The 16063-nt window shown below is 39.0% G+C and overlaps 1 protein-coding gene across 1 annotated transcript in view; it reads right to left on the bottom strand.

Moving 5' to 3' along the window:
- LOC124411537 (two pore potassium channel protein sup-9) overlaps nt 1-16063 on the bottom strand; it is a 167443-nt gene that overhangs the window by 62535 nt on the left and 88845 nt on the right. Inside the window, exons 2-4 of the mRNA XM_046890718.1 lie at nt 9569-9724; nt 8761-8936; nt 7199-7528 (exon numbers count right to left, since the gene is read on the bottom strand). Coding sequence (XP_046746674.1) covers nt 7199-7528; nt 8761-8936; nt 9569-9724 — 662 coding nt within the window. The remainder of the gene's footprint in view (nt 1-7198; nt 7529-8760; nt 8937-9568; nt 9725-16063) is intronic.

Below are 16063 nucleotides of genomic sequence, written 5' to 3'. Positions count from 1 at the left end.
CTAACTACACAGTTTTCTGAAAGAAATATTGTATCTCTATTTAGATTTTTCCAGCCATCCATTGCTGGCCCTAAAATTTCCGTGATCCAGCGATTTCGTAAATGCCTCGGCTTTTTCTTTTAAAATTGTCCACACACACTGACATTCTGGTCTCTACACTGTCTGAACCATCTGATCAAACATTCTTCAAGGTCAGATTATTGAGTAGTCTTATTTCTCGTTCGATACAAGTTATTGGCAGAGATCTTTCGCATAAGGTTAACTTCATTCGTCAAAATTGTGGAAAGTATACTGACGAGAATTCCAAATTCTTCAACGATGTCTTTTTTCTTTTTTGAACCAATCGTCACTGCTCCAATCACCCTAATCTTCTCACCGACACTTAACGAATCGAGTTTCCGTTTGGAAGTCATTTCGAGACGAACTGATCCGGAATCACTCATCCATGTGACTAACAAGCATTAGCTTGCGGGATGCAGGTTGTGACATGTATTCTTCACGTCATTACATGAAGCGCTTCGGGTTATACAGATAGCCTTCGACTTATCGAGATCGGGTATCCTTAAACTCGAGTTACAGAAGCAAAATAATGGACCTTGATATGTTCGGAAAACTTCGGGTCATTCTCTGTTTTATCTTCGAATTACGGGGGTTTTTGCAAGGGAACAGACTGAACCTCAGACATACGGAGGTTTTCGAGTTACAGAAGTTCGAGTTAGCAATGTCCGACTGTACTTTCTTTTTCTTTATCGTTGAAAATGCAGGCATTCATAACAATCAACTTCCCTATAATAGCATGCATCATCAAATGTGCGCGCGTGAATCTTGTATACGGGCTACCATTCACTACTTTATCGCAGTTTTGAGCAAACATTTCACAAAATAATTCTCTCAAACCACTGCCATTCCTAATGCAATGTATGAAACTAGTGTAAGAAAACCATAAATGGAAACCCCCTAATCGTAACATCACTTATCTAAATCAGCGTGTATTTTTATTTCCTAGCCTTTCCAAAACAGAGGTGAATCGAATGTCACAAACATGTGTTCTTGGTCTAACTTTTTACGTAACTTTTCTCCTTCGAAAGGTGACGTATATTGTAATGGGTGCCGTCGAAGCACTTGAGCTTGTGAGAAGGCTTCGTTATAGTGGATGTCTTTGCCTTTGGGCTTAATATCTAAAAAATTTATTAATGTTGAAGGACCGTTTTATAATTTGAGAATTTTATGCAGTGCAACAACTGGTTCGACAATGTACTATTAGGGAGGTATTTCACAGACTCGGGGAGAACCTGAGCTGCATTATAATGGCAAAAAATTTTCACACTTTGCATTGCACCCGAAGACAGAGATTTCTCAATGCTCCGTTCTATTTCACGGATTTGAATTTTTTACGCCTAAACCGCGTTTCTCTTCAGCTTCGATTTTAAAAGTTTTAGCTGACGTGCCTACCCCGATTTGCGTTCATCAACGAAACCCACAGACCAGGGCAGAATACCTTGGCTGTCTGTCAGGCTTAAGCTAACCAAATATCACACCGGACACAGAATAATTAGTGCCGTACACTTTACTAAGTTCATTCTATGCCATATTTCATCTTTGAGAGTTAAAAATAGAAAACAGTCAAACAGATATGGTTCTCATAAAACAATTTAATGATAACACAAAAAAGATTCAATATCAATATTCGTTTGTAAATTGCATGCAGACAAATTCTTCTGCACGACGTGTGGTCGTATTATTAGCGTCTTTTCGAAAGTGTCACCTCTCATCTAGGTCACGTCTCGCTGTGTGCGAGCACTCGTTTTACAATTAGATGTAAGATTGTTTTTCGTTCGAAGAATATTCAAGTTACAGATGTGTCACGTTCACTTACGTCAAGTTTCAGATCGTAAATCGAGAATTACTATTCTTTTGCTTTTGAGACTCTGTTGAGTAGCGCGATTTGGAATTAAGCTTTTCGGTCTCATTGCAAATAGAGCGTCGACCATATTAATAATTTTGCTGAATTTCCGGGAGGTTTACGAAGTAATTAGTTGTAAGAATGATTTTTTTCCCTTGTTTGTTTGGTCAATAGCACCGTAGGAATATTGAAGATTGAATCAGTGGCGGTTAACACCTTTGTTAAGTTGAGAACGATCGTGGTTGGCGTATTCGAATAATCTTTTTTATTTAGAGCTAATTTTATCTGTTGTTGAAAGTACGACTAGCGCAAGTAGAACCAAGATTTATTTTGCATTTTATTTTGGAATCACGAAAAGCGAATTGAGTATCTGGTTTAATATTTTTATATCGCTTCTATTACAGCATACATTATTTTTTTTTTTATTTTGTTAAATTTCGAAGCGTTTCGAGTGTCCTATGGTTCCTTCCAGAAACTGACCGCTTTCCGCTCCGCGGTACTGATGTGAGTGATCTCGTGCACAAGAATATAGTCAAGGATTAGCGAAGCCGACGATCGAAAGGCGTGTTGACCTCGCCAGGCGCCCAACAAAATTTCGCGATATTTTATTGTAAGATCATTTTTTCTAGATTTCATCGCGGATCGCCAAATTAAAGTGAAGGCGGTAAGTTCTGGGTGAACTTTTAGAAGGAAGCCAAGGGTACTGGAAATTCAGTGTTACAATATATAGGGTGAAGGGTCGTATAGAGAGAAATTGGGCAGCAGAAGAAACGGACTAGGGCAAGGAAGAAAGTGGAGTACGTGGGCGACATGAAGAAGGGTGGATTTTCTAGATTCCTGACACAACGGTGGCGGCGAGATATCATTCAAATATAAATAGATACATATGCATGTAAATACAATATAACAACCGTTTCTACTTACAGTTGTTTTAATTGATATTTTCGTAGACGGTTCAAACTATTATAATAGAAGAACACATGTTTTTACTGATTCTGTCGCATTAAGGAGCGTTGAAAAAAAAATCTGCACACTATTAGCTGTACGGGTTTCGGTATGCCCGAGAAAACGGAGTCATACATTGTTTTGCAGTTACAAACCTATTTAAATAAAATTTATTATGGTATTTATGGCGTTCTCGACCGTTGAAATTATGATTGAAAATTCTCGTTGTAGCCGGTCAGTCAGTGTTCAAAATAAATGAAACACATTGATAACGTTTCGGCCCTAGTGGGGGGGGGGGGGGGGGGGGGGGGGTCCTCAGAACTGTTTGTTACACAAGGCAAATAATTATATACTCAAATTACAACAATGTGATGTCAAAAACAAGAAAAAAGGAAAAAATACTTACATGATTTACCAAAAAGCGGCTCATATGCCGGGCGTAAAATTAATATTTAACATACCCTAGATCGAAGCCAGGGCCGTCATCTGCGGAAAGATTGGATAAGTGACTATTTGGAAGTCAAAGAGGTGTGAAACTTACCGAAAAGAAAGAAGGACCACCAATTTATTTGTCTGGTTCCTTCGGTTTCATGCCGGAAAGGGAAAATTAGAAAATTAAAAGAATGCAAAAGCTGTAGCACGTGTCAGCAACACGTTGACAGAACGAACGATGAAATTGAAAGTTGTGATGGACGACCTCGGGAACGGACTAGTGATGTGTTCAGAAAGAAACATGGGGGGAAGGGGGACCTATGACGTACATGTCAACCACTGAGTAGGTAGGTAGATAGATACTTCAACGCGGGACGGACGGAAGAAAGCTAGTGATTTAAAATCAAGCTGTGGTAAACTTTGCTAAGGTTCTCAGTATCTGATCGTAAATCAACTGAATCGCGTTCATTAACAATACTGCACATCTCTAATCAAACGCTTTCTATAGTCCTTCTCACGGTGGAGGATACTAACACCTGTAAAATTAAAATTATGATCTGTATCAATCCTATGTTTTGTCAGGGCTGTTTGCTTATCCGGGTCCGAAAGAATGTTACGCTTGTGTTCACTTAGTCTTGTTCTTAAATGTCTGCCAGTTTGGCCGATGTAACACTTATTACAATCATTGCACGGGATCTTATAAATAACATTAGAGGTTTTCTCTAACGGGATACGATCTTTCGGTAAAGCGAACAGCCCTGACAAATCATTAGAATTCTTAAAAACACATTTCACATCAAATCTGCTAAGACTGCGGCTAACCATTTGCGAAAGACCTTCCACGTAAGGAAAGGTGATGAAGGATTTGTTTGTGACATTCGTTTCCGTGTCATTAATCACAAGTCCAGAACTGTCGGTGGAACTTTGTTTCAGAAGGTCATCGCAAATATCTATAACATGGTGGACAGGGGCATTCTATTGGCAGACGTTTCGTATCATTCCAAAAACATTGAACTCATTAAGCATGCTCTATCTCTTAATAACTATCCGTCTCGTTTAGTCAACCAATATATAAGTAAGAGGATTGACCTTCTGAAACAAAGTTCCACCGACAGTTCTGGACTTGTGATTAATGACACGGAAACGAATGTCACAAACAAATCCTTCATCACCTTTCCTTACGTGGAAGGTCTTTCGCAAATGGTTAGCCGCAGTCTTAGCAGATTTGATGTAAAATGTGTTTTTAAGAATTCTAATGATTTGTCAGGGCTGTTCGCTTTACCGAAAGATCGTATCCCGTTAGAGAAAACCTCTAATGTTATTTATAAGATCCCGTGCAATGATTGTAATAAGTGTTACATCGGCCAAACTGGCAGACATTTAAGAACAAGACTAAGTGAACACAAGCGTAACATTCTTTCGGACCCGGATAAGCAAACAGCCCTGACAAAACATAGGATTGATGCAGATCATAATTTTAATTTTACAGGTGTTAGTATCCTCCACCGTGAGAAGGACTATAGAAAGCGTTTGATTAGAGATGTGCAGTATTGTTAATGAACGCGATTCAGTTGATTTACGATCAGATACTGAGAACCTTAGCAAAGTTTACCACAGCTTGATTTTAAATCACTAGCTTTCTTCCGTCCTTCCGGCGTTGAAGTATCTATCTACCTACCTACTTAGTGGTTGACATGTACGTCATAGGTCCCCCTTCCCCCCATGTTTCTTTCTGAACACATCACTAGTCCGTTCCCGAGGTCGTCCATCACAACTTTCAATTTCATCGTTCGTTCTGTCAACGTGTTGCTGACACGTGCTACAGCTTTTGCATTCTTTTAATTTTCTAATTTTCCCTTTCCGGCATGAAACCGAAGGAACCAGACAAATAAATTGGTGGTCCTTCTTTCTTTTCGGTAAGTTTCACACCTCTTTGACTTCCAAATAGTCACTTATCCAATCTTTCCGCAGATGACGGCCCTGGCTTCGATCTAGGCTATGTTAAATATTAATTTTACGCCCGGCATATGAGCCGCTTTTTGGTAAATCATGTAAGTATTTTTTCCTTTTTTCTTGTTTTTGACATCACATTGTTGTAATTTGAGTATATAATTATTCGCCTTATGTAATAAACAGTTCTGAGGAGCCCCCCCCCCCCCCCCACTAGGGCCGAAACGTTATCAATGTGTTTCATTTATTTTGAACACTGACTGACCGGCTACACCGAGAATTTTCAATCAAAATTTATTTATCTCTGGCCCGTATAATTTTCTTCACCTGTCTTCAGGCAGTGTACAAAGTTTTGGTCAGGTTTAATGTTTTTACACATCCACTGTCATGTAGTCACCTAGATAAATTTCTAGATCTATGTGAGGTACGTCGAAGTGAAGACTAAAGTCTGGCAACTTGTTGAATTACTTATAAATTATGGCAGTATATCTCTGGTCTCAAAATGGCTTTAGACTTCGGTATTTATCTTACTTTTCATTTACTACTGTTGTGAGAAATTTGATGTCAAGACAATTTCTCGGAGTACACCCACACGGCACGATATGTTTCAAAAATGTCTCATCAGAAACATGTTATATTCCATGGCAACATTTCAGAAATATGTCAGAAATATTTTGGTAATATGTCAGAAATCTTTCCCTTATATATTTCAAAAATGTTTGAGAAACGTATTATCTGAAACACTGTATATTTCATTCAATATTTCAAAAATATATGAAAAATATGTCTGAAACATTGCTGAGACATTTCGAGCCATGTGGGTAATTAATATGCTGAATAAAAATAAATTGTTTTTGAAGTCAGAGCAGGACTTTCAGATTACCGTTACGTATCTTCGTTCTCAAATGTCAAATAAAGTACCCTTTTAAAATCTGTTGTGATAATACGCATTGTTGTGTCCTAATCGGGATTCGAACGGGGGTTTTCGAATTAATAATCGCATGTCCTATCCACTACGCTATACTACTGCTCAGATAATCTTTCTAATTTTCCGTTTATCATTTCTACCGCAACACTAAATAAATACATCAATAATAACTAATTAACCGATTATTCATAAAAATGTAATTTCTTCGGCACAGTTATATATCAAATGAATAATATATTATTGGAATATGGTTTCAAGTGAAGTTTTCCACAGTGATAAAAATGTTGGGCAGCATCTTAAATACATCTAAGATATTTCAGAAATATTGGACGCAGCATATTTGAATCGTCAAAAGTTCAAAATATTTTTGTATCAATGAAAATGTTTTGTTTAAAATAACATATGTCTGAAATTTTTCCGGAATATTTGAATATTATTTTGCAGTTGACATATTTCTGAAACGTTTCCAAAGTTCCAGTGATGTTATGTTAAATTCCACGTCAAATAGTTCAGAAATGTATTTATCACATCGAAAATGTTATACTGGACTTGAAATATTTCTGAAATATCCTTGCCATATCGAAAATGTTATACTACATTTAAACCATTTTTGAAACGTTTCGAAAATACCGGTGATTTTAATTGCATTTGAAATATTTCTGGAATATATTTATAATACCGAAAATGTTATGTTTCATTTGAAATATTTCTGAACGGTTTCAAAGGTAATGGTCATGTTATATCGCAGCGTCAATTGGAAGATTAACCCGCTGTTGACGTTTAATAATGGACATGAGTTCACCTAATTTCACCGATGACAAAATTATACACATTGAAAGTGATAATTTAGTTTGGTTGATACGATAGGCAGCCCGTGTACGAAATAAGATTGCGTAATAAAAACTGGGAACTGGCAAGATAAATGACGTATAAAGAATTTGGTTACATACGGTGCGCAGTTTACAATAGTGAGAGGGTTAATTTTATCGTTAATTGGCGAAATGAAGCAATTAGTTTTGATTAAAATAATACCAACACACCTGTAAAGCTTCCGCCTCGTCTCTCCGTTCGTCTTCAGTGTTCATAGTGACAAATCTGAGAACTAGCAAATTCAGAGAGGCCGCAACAATGGCCAGGCCGAACAGAATGAAGATCAAAGCGAACATCACGTATTCTGGTTTGTTGTCCAACGCGTTGTCTTTCTGGAGAGCCACCATATCGCCGAAACCAATTGTCGTCAGGGTAATGAAGCAGTAGTAAACTGAATCGAAATACGACCATCCTTCGTATCTTGAGAAGACTGCAGCACCCCCAGCAATCGTGAGACTGGAGAGTGTCGTGACAACGCATATGAGATTCATTTCTGATGCCTGAAACTCAAAAGTTTTCCTTTTACGTTCCATCATAATTATCAACAATTATTTCTTCCAAGTAATACTTTATAACCAAGTAGCCAGTTGATTCCATAGAAATTATATGCCTCCCCGGAAAACATACCGCGTTCATTTTTATCACAGTTATGCTGTGCAATTGATCGTGTATCTGTATTATTGTGCGAATTTTACGTAACATTACTGCATCACTAATTTTCAAACGTGCCTGAGATATGCTTAATTTTATATTTTACGTCACTAATGAGGTATACTGCAATTGCCGATACACAAAATTGTCGTGACAAGGTTCTCTTTGTGCGTTTTACAAGTCTGATGTAGTTGTTAGATAACGCAGATATTACACTATTGCGCAACCTGGACCACCGTGAAATCTAGACTGATCATGTAGCAGCAGTTGATGTGTCTGTGATCTTGCACGTAATAAGTATGCGAAGACATTTGTATCGATATTTATTGTTATTAGGTGTTTGAGTTAAAATTATAAATACGTTGAGCCAACTCCACAATATTGAACAAAATATATGTATAAATAAAAGAATAAATAAGTAAAAATAAAAGGGACAGAGACGCGATGTAAAAGGGCAATAGCCAATCAATTAAATATATTGTAAAAAAAAGATAAAAAAATATATGTATAAATAAAAAAAAATCATTCGCAGACACACATAAAAATAATGTAAAACAACACTTAATGATACATAAATAATTTAAAAGAATGACACAGATTTCACAGAACAATGTCTCTTTCGTTGTGACTTATCTTTTTCGTCTAGTCTCTGTCTTCAGTCGTCGAGTCGGTCCGTGGCATTTTATGAAATAATATAGAGCCCAACAGGGTCGGCGATATGTTTAAGTGTGGGTATATATTAACTGAATATTTAAAATACTGAAGATTGTAGGAGATAAGTTTGCTTGGTCAAGTTCATGTGTCGTATCTTGTTTAGACCACGTCTGTGGGCCGACTGACAATAGGCAGTGAATCCCAACGTATCGCACACATACACCTCAAAACCAGTCTTATATACCACACCCAGGTTCTTATACCTTCCACTGAAATCGCGCCCAACCATCGACGAGTCTGGCGCTCTGATATTCGAATCTCACACATTTAAACCTTTGAAACTAATATCTGGTCCTAAAAGTTTTAAGCCAATCGATTGTAAAGAATTGATCCAAGTATTTCATCAGTTATATTTCTGTTCACTCACTTGTATATCCTTGCAATTCAGAAGACGTTTCACGCTTTGTATAACAACTGACGAAAACTCGTTGAGCCGTTCGCCTATACTTTGGAACATGACAAGACCTAAAGGAATACCCACGATAGCGTAGCACATCGTAAACAATTTACCACCTATGGTATTTGGTGTAGAGTGCCCGTATCCTATAACAGACAAAAAAGAAACCACAAGTTTGAAAGACAAACCAATCGAAGTGTCTGCATTCTTTTAAATTGAATACGGTTTTAACCGAAGGAAATGATAGAAAATAGCAGGTTGTTTATTATACTTTTGTATTGTCTTTCGAAGACATTTTTGTAGACATTTTTCTAACTCTTCTAGTTTTAATTTGCAATTTGGTGATGCTACTTTTAATTTTCATTATTCTCGATCTTCAAAATTTAATATCAATATTTTTTAATTCAAAAAAGAAATTTCGCATTAAAGACTGACGTGGTCTTACTGGAGTACCATCTCAATGTGATCGGTTCATGTCGATTTTTCTAATTGGCTGAAAGTCTCGTCACAGTTTATACTAGTGATATTTCAGAGTAGGAAACAGATAATAAAAAAAAAAAGAAAATTGTGGCAGATTATTAAATCTGGTGTGGCAACACGCGCACGCAAGGAGGATTCTGCTTTGATTCATAATGCAATGCGATACTTGACTCGCTCTTTGAGATCAACGATTACTGTTCAACATTCTGTTCTGTGAGCTTACAACAATTTACAACAGCATTCCAGTAATCAAGAGTTCTTACTCCTGTACTAACAAAAATATTATTGAATGGCTTACCAATCGTAGTAAGCACCGTGGTAGCGTAGTAGACTGCCCCAGCAAATTTCCACTGCTGACCTGCCTTATGTGGTTCCGTCTTCAGCACAACCGTTTCCATCACCTTGAAGTCGTCCTCGCTTATATTGTACTTCCGTATCACCATTTTCTCTATAGCTATACGGAAAATAAGAGATTATCATTATTTGTATTTGTTAAATATGATATATGATTGCAGTAAGTGTTTTGGGGAGTAGCAATACAAAGGGGATTCTGGATACGAACACGTACTTTACTGACAAAGCTCCTTCCCGGTTCCCGGGACGCAAACCCTTGAAGGCTACCGCTGGATTAATTATTCCAATCAATCCAATATTCGATAGAGAAATTGAGGTTAGGTACGGATGATTATCGACAAATTTTTTTCAAACACACAATAGAACCGCAGAGACAAAAGGACGAGTCGAATATACAAAAAGGTCCTGGGCGGACGAGTTAAATATAGGGTGAGTTTACTGTAGTTCAAATTAAGGACATTTGTGTACTCCTTGCTTTGATTGTCAGAAAAAGTCTATTGTCGCATGGGGGTTCGGACACATTCACATGACACATGAGTGAGCTTCTGAAAAATTCTTCCATCCCTCCGATGATCGAACGGTTTCGAGAAAAGGTACGACGTTGGGAGGCTCATGCAACGACCCTGAACAAATTCTCAGAATTTTGGCTGACAAACAATTCTCGGAATCTTTCGGCGAGTTGTGACTTGACGTCGAGTGGCCTGCATCCATCGAGTTTCGACGGGACGTTGAAATCTGGAAGGTTCTGAAATTGATGGACGCTAACTCTTAAGGTGCTTATAAAGACGCGTTGTACACCTCGAAAACGCGGGGATGCAAAACTCTTATACCGCTCAAGCGATGAGAGTGAGACCTGGGCAGCTAATGCCTTATTTTGGCAACAAGTGGAGTGTCTTTTTAATTTTTAAAAATTTGGAAATAAATTTAACAGATTGGTTACCACACACAGAAATTGGACAAATTTTCACAGTTGCACTGAATGGATCGAAATCTCCCGTACTGGACTGGGCTCAAAATGTGTGTTTCATCACCGCCGAATGCCTTGCGTACACCTCGTACAGCAGCGCGAAACGATTATGACTCATGTTCAAGTTCAGGTTACGCACAGATAATACTCAGAATTCAAGAAGAGCTTGACGTCGGTGATGTTACGGTGATCAACATGACTGGCATTTTTTCCGGCTTTATTTTTTCGATTCGTTTGAAAACCGACCATAACAAATCGTGGTTTCTCCAAATGGGTGAACGTTTTCACAGTCTACACGTGTTTCGTGGTAGCTGGTAGCAGAGAATATTCGTACAATTCCCAACTGCGGAAGCTCACGGAGACGGGCGTATCTTTCTCAATGAAACTCGACAGTGCAATTTTTTGTCGATTCGAGAGCTTTACGTTTGGTACTAACCATTCCACTTGATCAATCACGATTCTGAAGTCTTCATTATGCCCAGGTCAACCATAAAATCAATATTACGTTTAAGGGAATAACTACAACGAAGTTAACATCGGTGTCAGTTTATTTTTTCGTTTCTTGAACATCGAACCATCCAGCATTTGCCATAAGCCAACTTTGACCAGGGTTGAGTGAAGCGAAACCCTTCAGCAGGCTAGTTAGACCAAGGTTCTTGCATTTCGTACCACGCACCTTCGAACAAATGGCAGATGGTGTTATTTACCAAGGTTGTGATCGCTGCTGCAGTACCGTATGATTTTACCAATTTTCCAGAGATATGCATCGAACTCTTGCTCGGTAGTATGCATAAATCCTGATGTTGAACGGTGATTCGAATCTCATCGCTGTTGTTAAGATTTGACGGGGCGTACGGTTTGTGCGCATATAATTCTTGATGTGCGGGCGAAGCCGGTCTTCGTACATACTAATTCATCTCTCGCATATGCACATCACCAGACAGACAGGAAATGTCATAGGCATACTTCACGCTGTTACGGATGTTGACAATGGCCTTCTTATCTTGAACATCTTTGGGTAGTGGTGTATATGTGAACACACCTCCTTGTAGTTGCACGTACTTGTTCACGATCAAATCAAATTGATTATTTCAGTCTACGACCAGCCAGTCTTTTTTTTCTTGGAAATCTTCCACCTTGGCCAACACTTTTTGCTTGACGTTCTCTTCGAACCAGCCGTGTATGTCCGTTGGTTAGAGAATAACTTGATTTTTAGTATTGAAAAATTTCACTTCTTCTACAATTTCAGCGTTTTTCGTTACAATAAATTCACAAGACAAGAAACAGTCTGCTTTTAAACTTCCCGCCTTTCGTGGCATGTTCTTCAGTCTTGCAACGACGAGGTATTTTGTATCATCCAAAAACCTGTTCAAATTTTTATGCCGCATATTAATAACGGCTCCTGTTCTAATTCTACTCTCGAAAGCTGTCTCCAAATCTTCCCACCAAATCAGATCACTTCTGCGTTGGCTTCGTAATCCGTCACCTACTTTTTGAAACTGTTGAAATTTAACTGACTACGATTTCAGAATTCCAATTGTAGCCAAAATTCTTGTGTTTTCCCCAATTGTGGAAGCGTAGTTTCGTAAGATTTTACTCGAAAGCTTGGTATTTTGGGTTCTGCATTGAATCCACTTTTAACTCTTTGCCGATGACGATTTTTCAGTCAAAATCTTAAACGCCGTTTCCACGATTTTCAACAATTTCAACCACTTTTCAGAATCTATGTTTGTTTCTTCTTCTTTCGATGATACACTTGATAAAGCTATAGTTGCAAAACTTGTTTTACAATGACTGCTCTATGCTGGCACGGTTCCTTTCATGGGCAAACAACATCATGACTCACATAGTGTCGAAGATGCGGGAAGAATAGACGATATATTGCAAGATATTTCTTGAACGAATCCGTTGCGGGTGTAAGATGGTAGAACAGTTCTTGGAACTTGTAAAAATCGCACGCCTCATGCACGAGAGAAAGCTATTGTGGTGAACAAATCGCCAGAGTGATATACGGAAGTGTAATAGATAGTGGATAGATATCGTTCACCGAAGGTGTACTTAGCCTACGCACTACTGCAGTACGACAAAGTGAGACGGAGTTATCCTGCAACCGTAACTGACAACTGTTAACCACTTCGTGATTTGATATGTGTTTAATTGTGAACCTGAATACATGGAAAAGCTGTACGACGAGTGGGGTGCTCCATACGTCTGATGACTTCAATAGCAGTTGACTTGTCGAAGAGTGCAGGTGGGTGATTCGAAATGAATCTTTACATTCGTGTGTGTGCATCAACTTAGGATTTTACTTGAGTGAATAGAAATAATTTCACGTTTGTGCATTCTCTTTTTACAAATTTTCCAACAAAAATGAAAAAAAATTTACTTTCAAAAACTTACTTCCAAAAAATATCGGTAAGTTGTACTGGAGGAGTACAATTTTTTTTTTCTTCAAGCATGTGTATGTAATAGACAATCATGGCTTTAGAAGTATATTGGAATTTCTTTTCTTCCAGACATAGAGTACGTAAGTACGTCAACATAATGTCAGGCTACCTCGCGGCTAACGTCAGCGGGCCCAGGGTGTAACGTGTCAGAATTCGCTCATTATATAATTCAAACAACTTTATATCTATTCTTCCGATCAGAAACAAATGAAGGTGTAGGGCAAAACGGAGCGGACCGCAGCCGTCAGCAACGAGCTTCACTCGGGCTGCCGCGCGGTACCGACTCCCTCGCTATTCCTCGCATAAACAAACCAACGCAAAATCATGAATAAATAGAGATAAATTCATCGATAAAAGCAGCGAATCAGATCTGCTCATTCCTATTGAGCTGGCGCATCGCGGATCGTACTTCGGTCTTTCTGCCTGTCAAAACCCAATATTTTATTAACTTCTGGTATTTGATACTCGGAGCTACAAGTCCCAGCATAGCGGATCGCATTTCGGTCTTTCCGCCTGTCTCTGGCTTGTGGTCGAGAGTTAACGTAGAATCCTTGCTTATTAAAATCATTTTATTAACTCTTTTCGTTGGCGACGCATCGCGGATTGTACTTCGGTCCTTCTGCCTGTCCGACCCTTCAATATTACGAGTTAAATCAACAGTGGTGTCCGCGGATTGACTTCGGTCTTTCTTGCTCGCTAAACTGTCTTGATTTTTGCAAATAAAGAGCAGATCTCAGTATTTAAATTCATTCTCTAGCTTCCTGCAATTCGTCCAGTCAATTCAAACTCCCGTATCACGAATATAACGTGACTAGTGTAACTCTGTTCTCCCGTTAAATCTAAAATTTCATGTCGTCAGTAGGTCCTTGCAAAATTAAGAAAGACAAAGCCGAACGCGAAATTATCATATAGCATCCCAATAGTAGATGTATTGCCATTTTATTATATGTTCATGTATCAAGAGTTCACTATCAATAATTCATTTTACCTCATCGAATGATAATATATAGATTGTCCGACTTATTTTACCGAATTATTTGATAACAGCCTTAACCATAAGTACCCATCCAACCCAAATACACTTAATATTGTCCTAATTCCTAAACACCCAACACCTATACTCCTACCGCACATACGTTCTCATTTCCTGAATAAACGAAAAATTGACAAATTCCTACATATAAAATTGTTCGCCTTGTCTACCCAATTTATTGCCTACGCTCATTTTCTCATACCAAGATGATTCACTGCCCATGGTAAAGTCCAAACGTCCTGAGAAGGAACTCATTGCTCTTCGTTTCACATTTCCGCTTCGTTCCTTAGATAATATTGCTAGAAATCAATTAGCGCCCAACACATAAAAATATACGAATATATAGTGCACGAGGCTGGAGTGTCACAAGGGGATGGGCAATTCAGCTACCTTACAATTTTTTTGTGAGAGCCATTCAGCTTGCCATAACCGCATTTGGGGATGGGGACAGAAGTGACATATTTATCCACCAGGCGGGCGTGTTAGCTCACCTGGCAAAGGAGGACAATGGAAATCTTGCTTCCAAAAAGTGTAAGACGAAGTTATATGCATTCATTTTATGATTTTTATTTGACAACGAAAACCTTAAAATTTTCATGATTCGAGACATATATATTGTAACGTGGCATTTTGGAATGGCCCGTTCCAAGGGCAAAAATCTAGAGGAAAATACCGAAAACGCGTCCCTGGTGGGGTACTCCAAGAAAGCTCGATACAAAATAGGCGAAAAATACTAGTTAGTAATATTTTCTGTATAAATTCTGTAATCCCGCGCTTCGGCGCAAGCTAACCAGGTACCGCAACCACGATCATCGAGGGATCAACACATTTCTTCGATGCACCGAGGGATCAATATCTACCGAAAACTACAGTTCCAGCTACCGACAAATTCAACTACCGTTCCGTAATTATGAACTTCCCGTACAACTTCGAATGCTAACTCTTATCGGATGCCGTAAGGTCGACATCAAGGGCAGACCGCAGCCTGTCGTCTCCCGACGTACTGGCCAGGAGCCGGACCAAACCCCAAAACACTACGTCCAGGATTGATAAAGCCCTCGTTCTGAGGATCGACGCAGCCTTCCTGTCAGTAAGGGCTACAATCAGTGTGAGTCATGGTCCACGGACATTGAGGTGCTGTAACCCGCTGTGAGTGCATGGTCTTCGTGATATATCGTGGGCAGAAGGCCACTGCCTATACGAAGAAGCTGGTGGAGGCAAACAATGTGGAGTTGCACTCCATCCGGTAACCTTCCGGAGGTAGCCTACGTACCTGCCTTCGTCAAGGGAATCCCCAATGACAGGCAACCTGGACAGTATAACGAAGCAGCCGGAGAAAAGTACGTGTTGGCGTCAACTACGCATCATCTAGCAGTAATCGTCGACAACGCGTAGTCGATATTCGCCAGAGGGATGACCCAATTATGGTGGGGATTGAATGAGCACCGAAGGGGAAGTAGAATCACCTGACGACACCGGCGAGATCGCTGATCCGGACTCCGAACTCTGCCTATTCTACGCTCAACCCGCTAGGAGACAGCTTCGAATATATTGCTCTCGTTACTTTAGACTTCCTTCAACTTTCCGTATTCTTCTTTTATCGTTCCTGTTCCTTCTTATTATCGCTATCGCTACCGTTTTTCTATCATTTTCGCACCCACTATCGTTTTAATCATTAGCTTCATTTCTCTCCCGTAAATTCAATTCCTTCCTTCTTTCGCATTAGTTAGGTTTATTTTAATTTAAACTCAGTGTTTGAATATCGTCGCCGACTAAGGTAAGGCTTTTGCCTCTCTATCGTATCGTTACGAAGTTGCTCTTATTTCTATTTCTCTTATCGTATCTTAATTATTTTTTTGGTTGCATCAAATAGTGCCAGTAACTTTGTGAATCATGGTCCACGGACGTTGAGGTGCTGCAAGCCACCGTGCGACTGCATGATTTCATTATATAATTAATTTCCGAAAACTTATCGTTGAACGACCTCATAAC

The sequence above is a fragment of the Diprion similis genome, chromosome 2 (genome assembly GCF_021155765.1).
Source record: "Diprion similis isolate iyDipSimi1 chromosome 2, iyDipSimi1.1, whole genome shotgun sequence".
Taxonomy (NCBI): Eukaryota; Metazoa; Arthropoda; class Insecta; order Hymenoptera; family Diprionidae; genus Diprion; species Diprion similis.
Note: the sequence above shows the minus strand (reverse complement) of the source record. Positions and strands in the feature narration are given on the sequence as shown.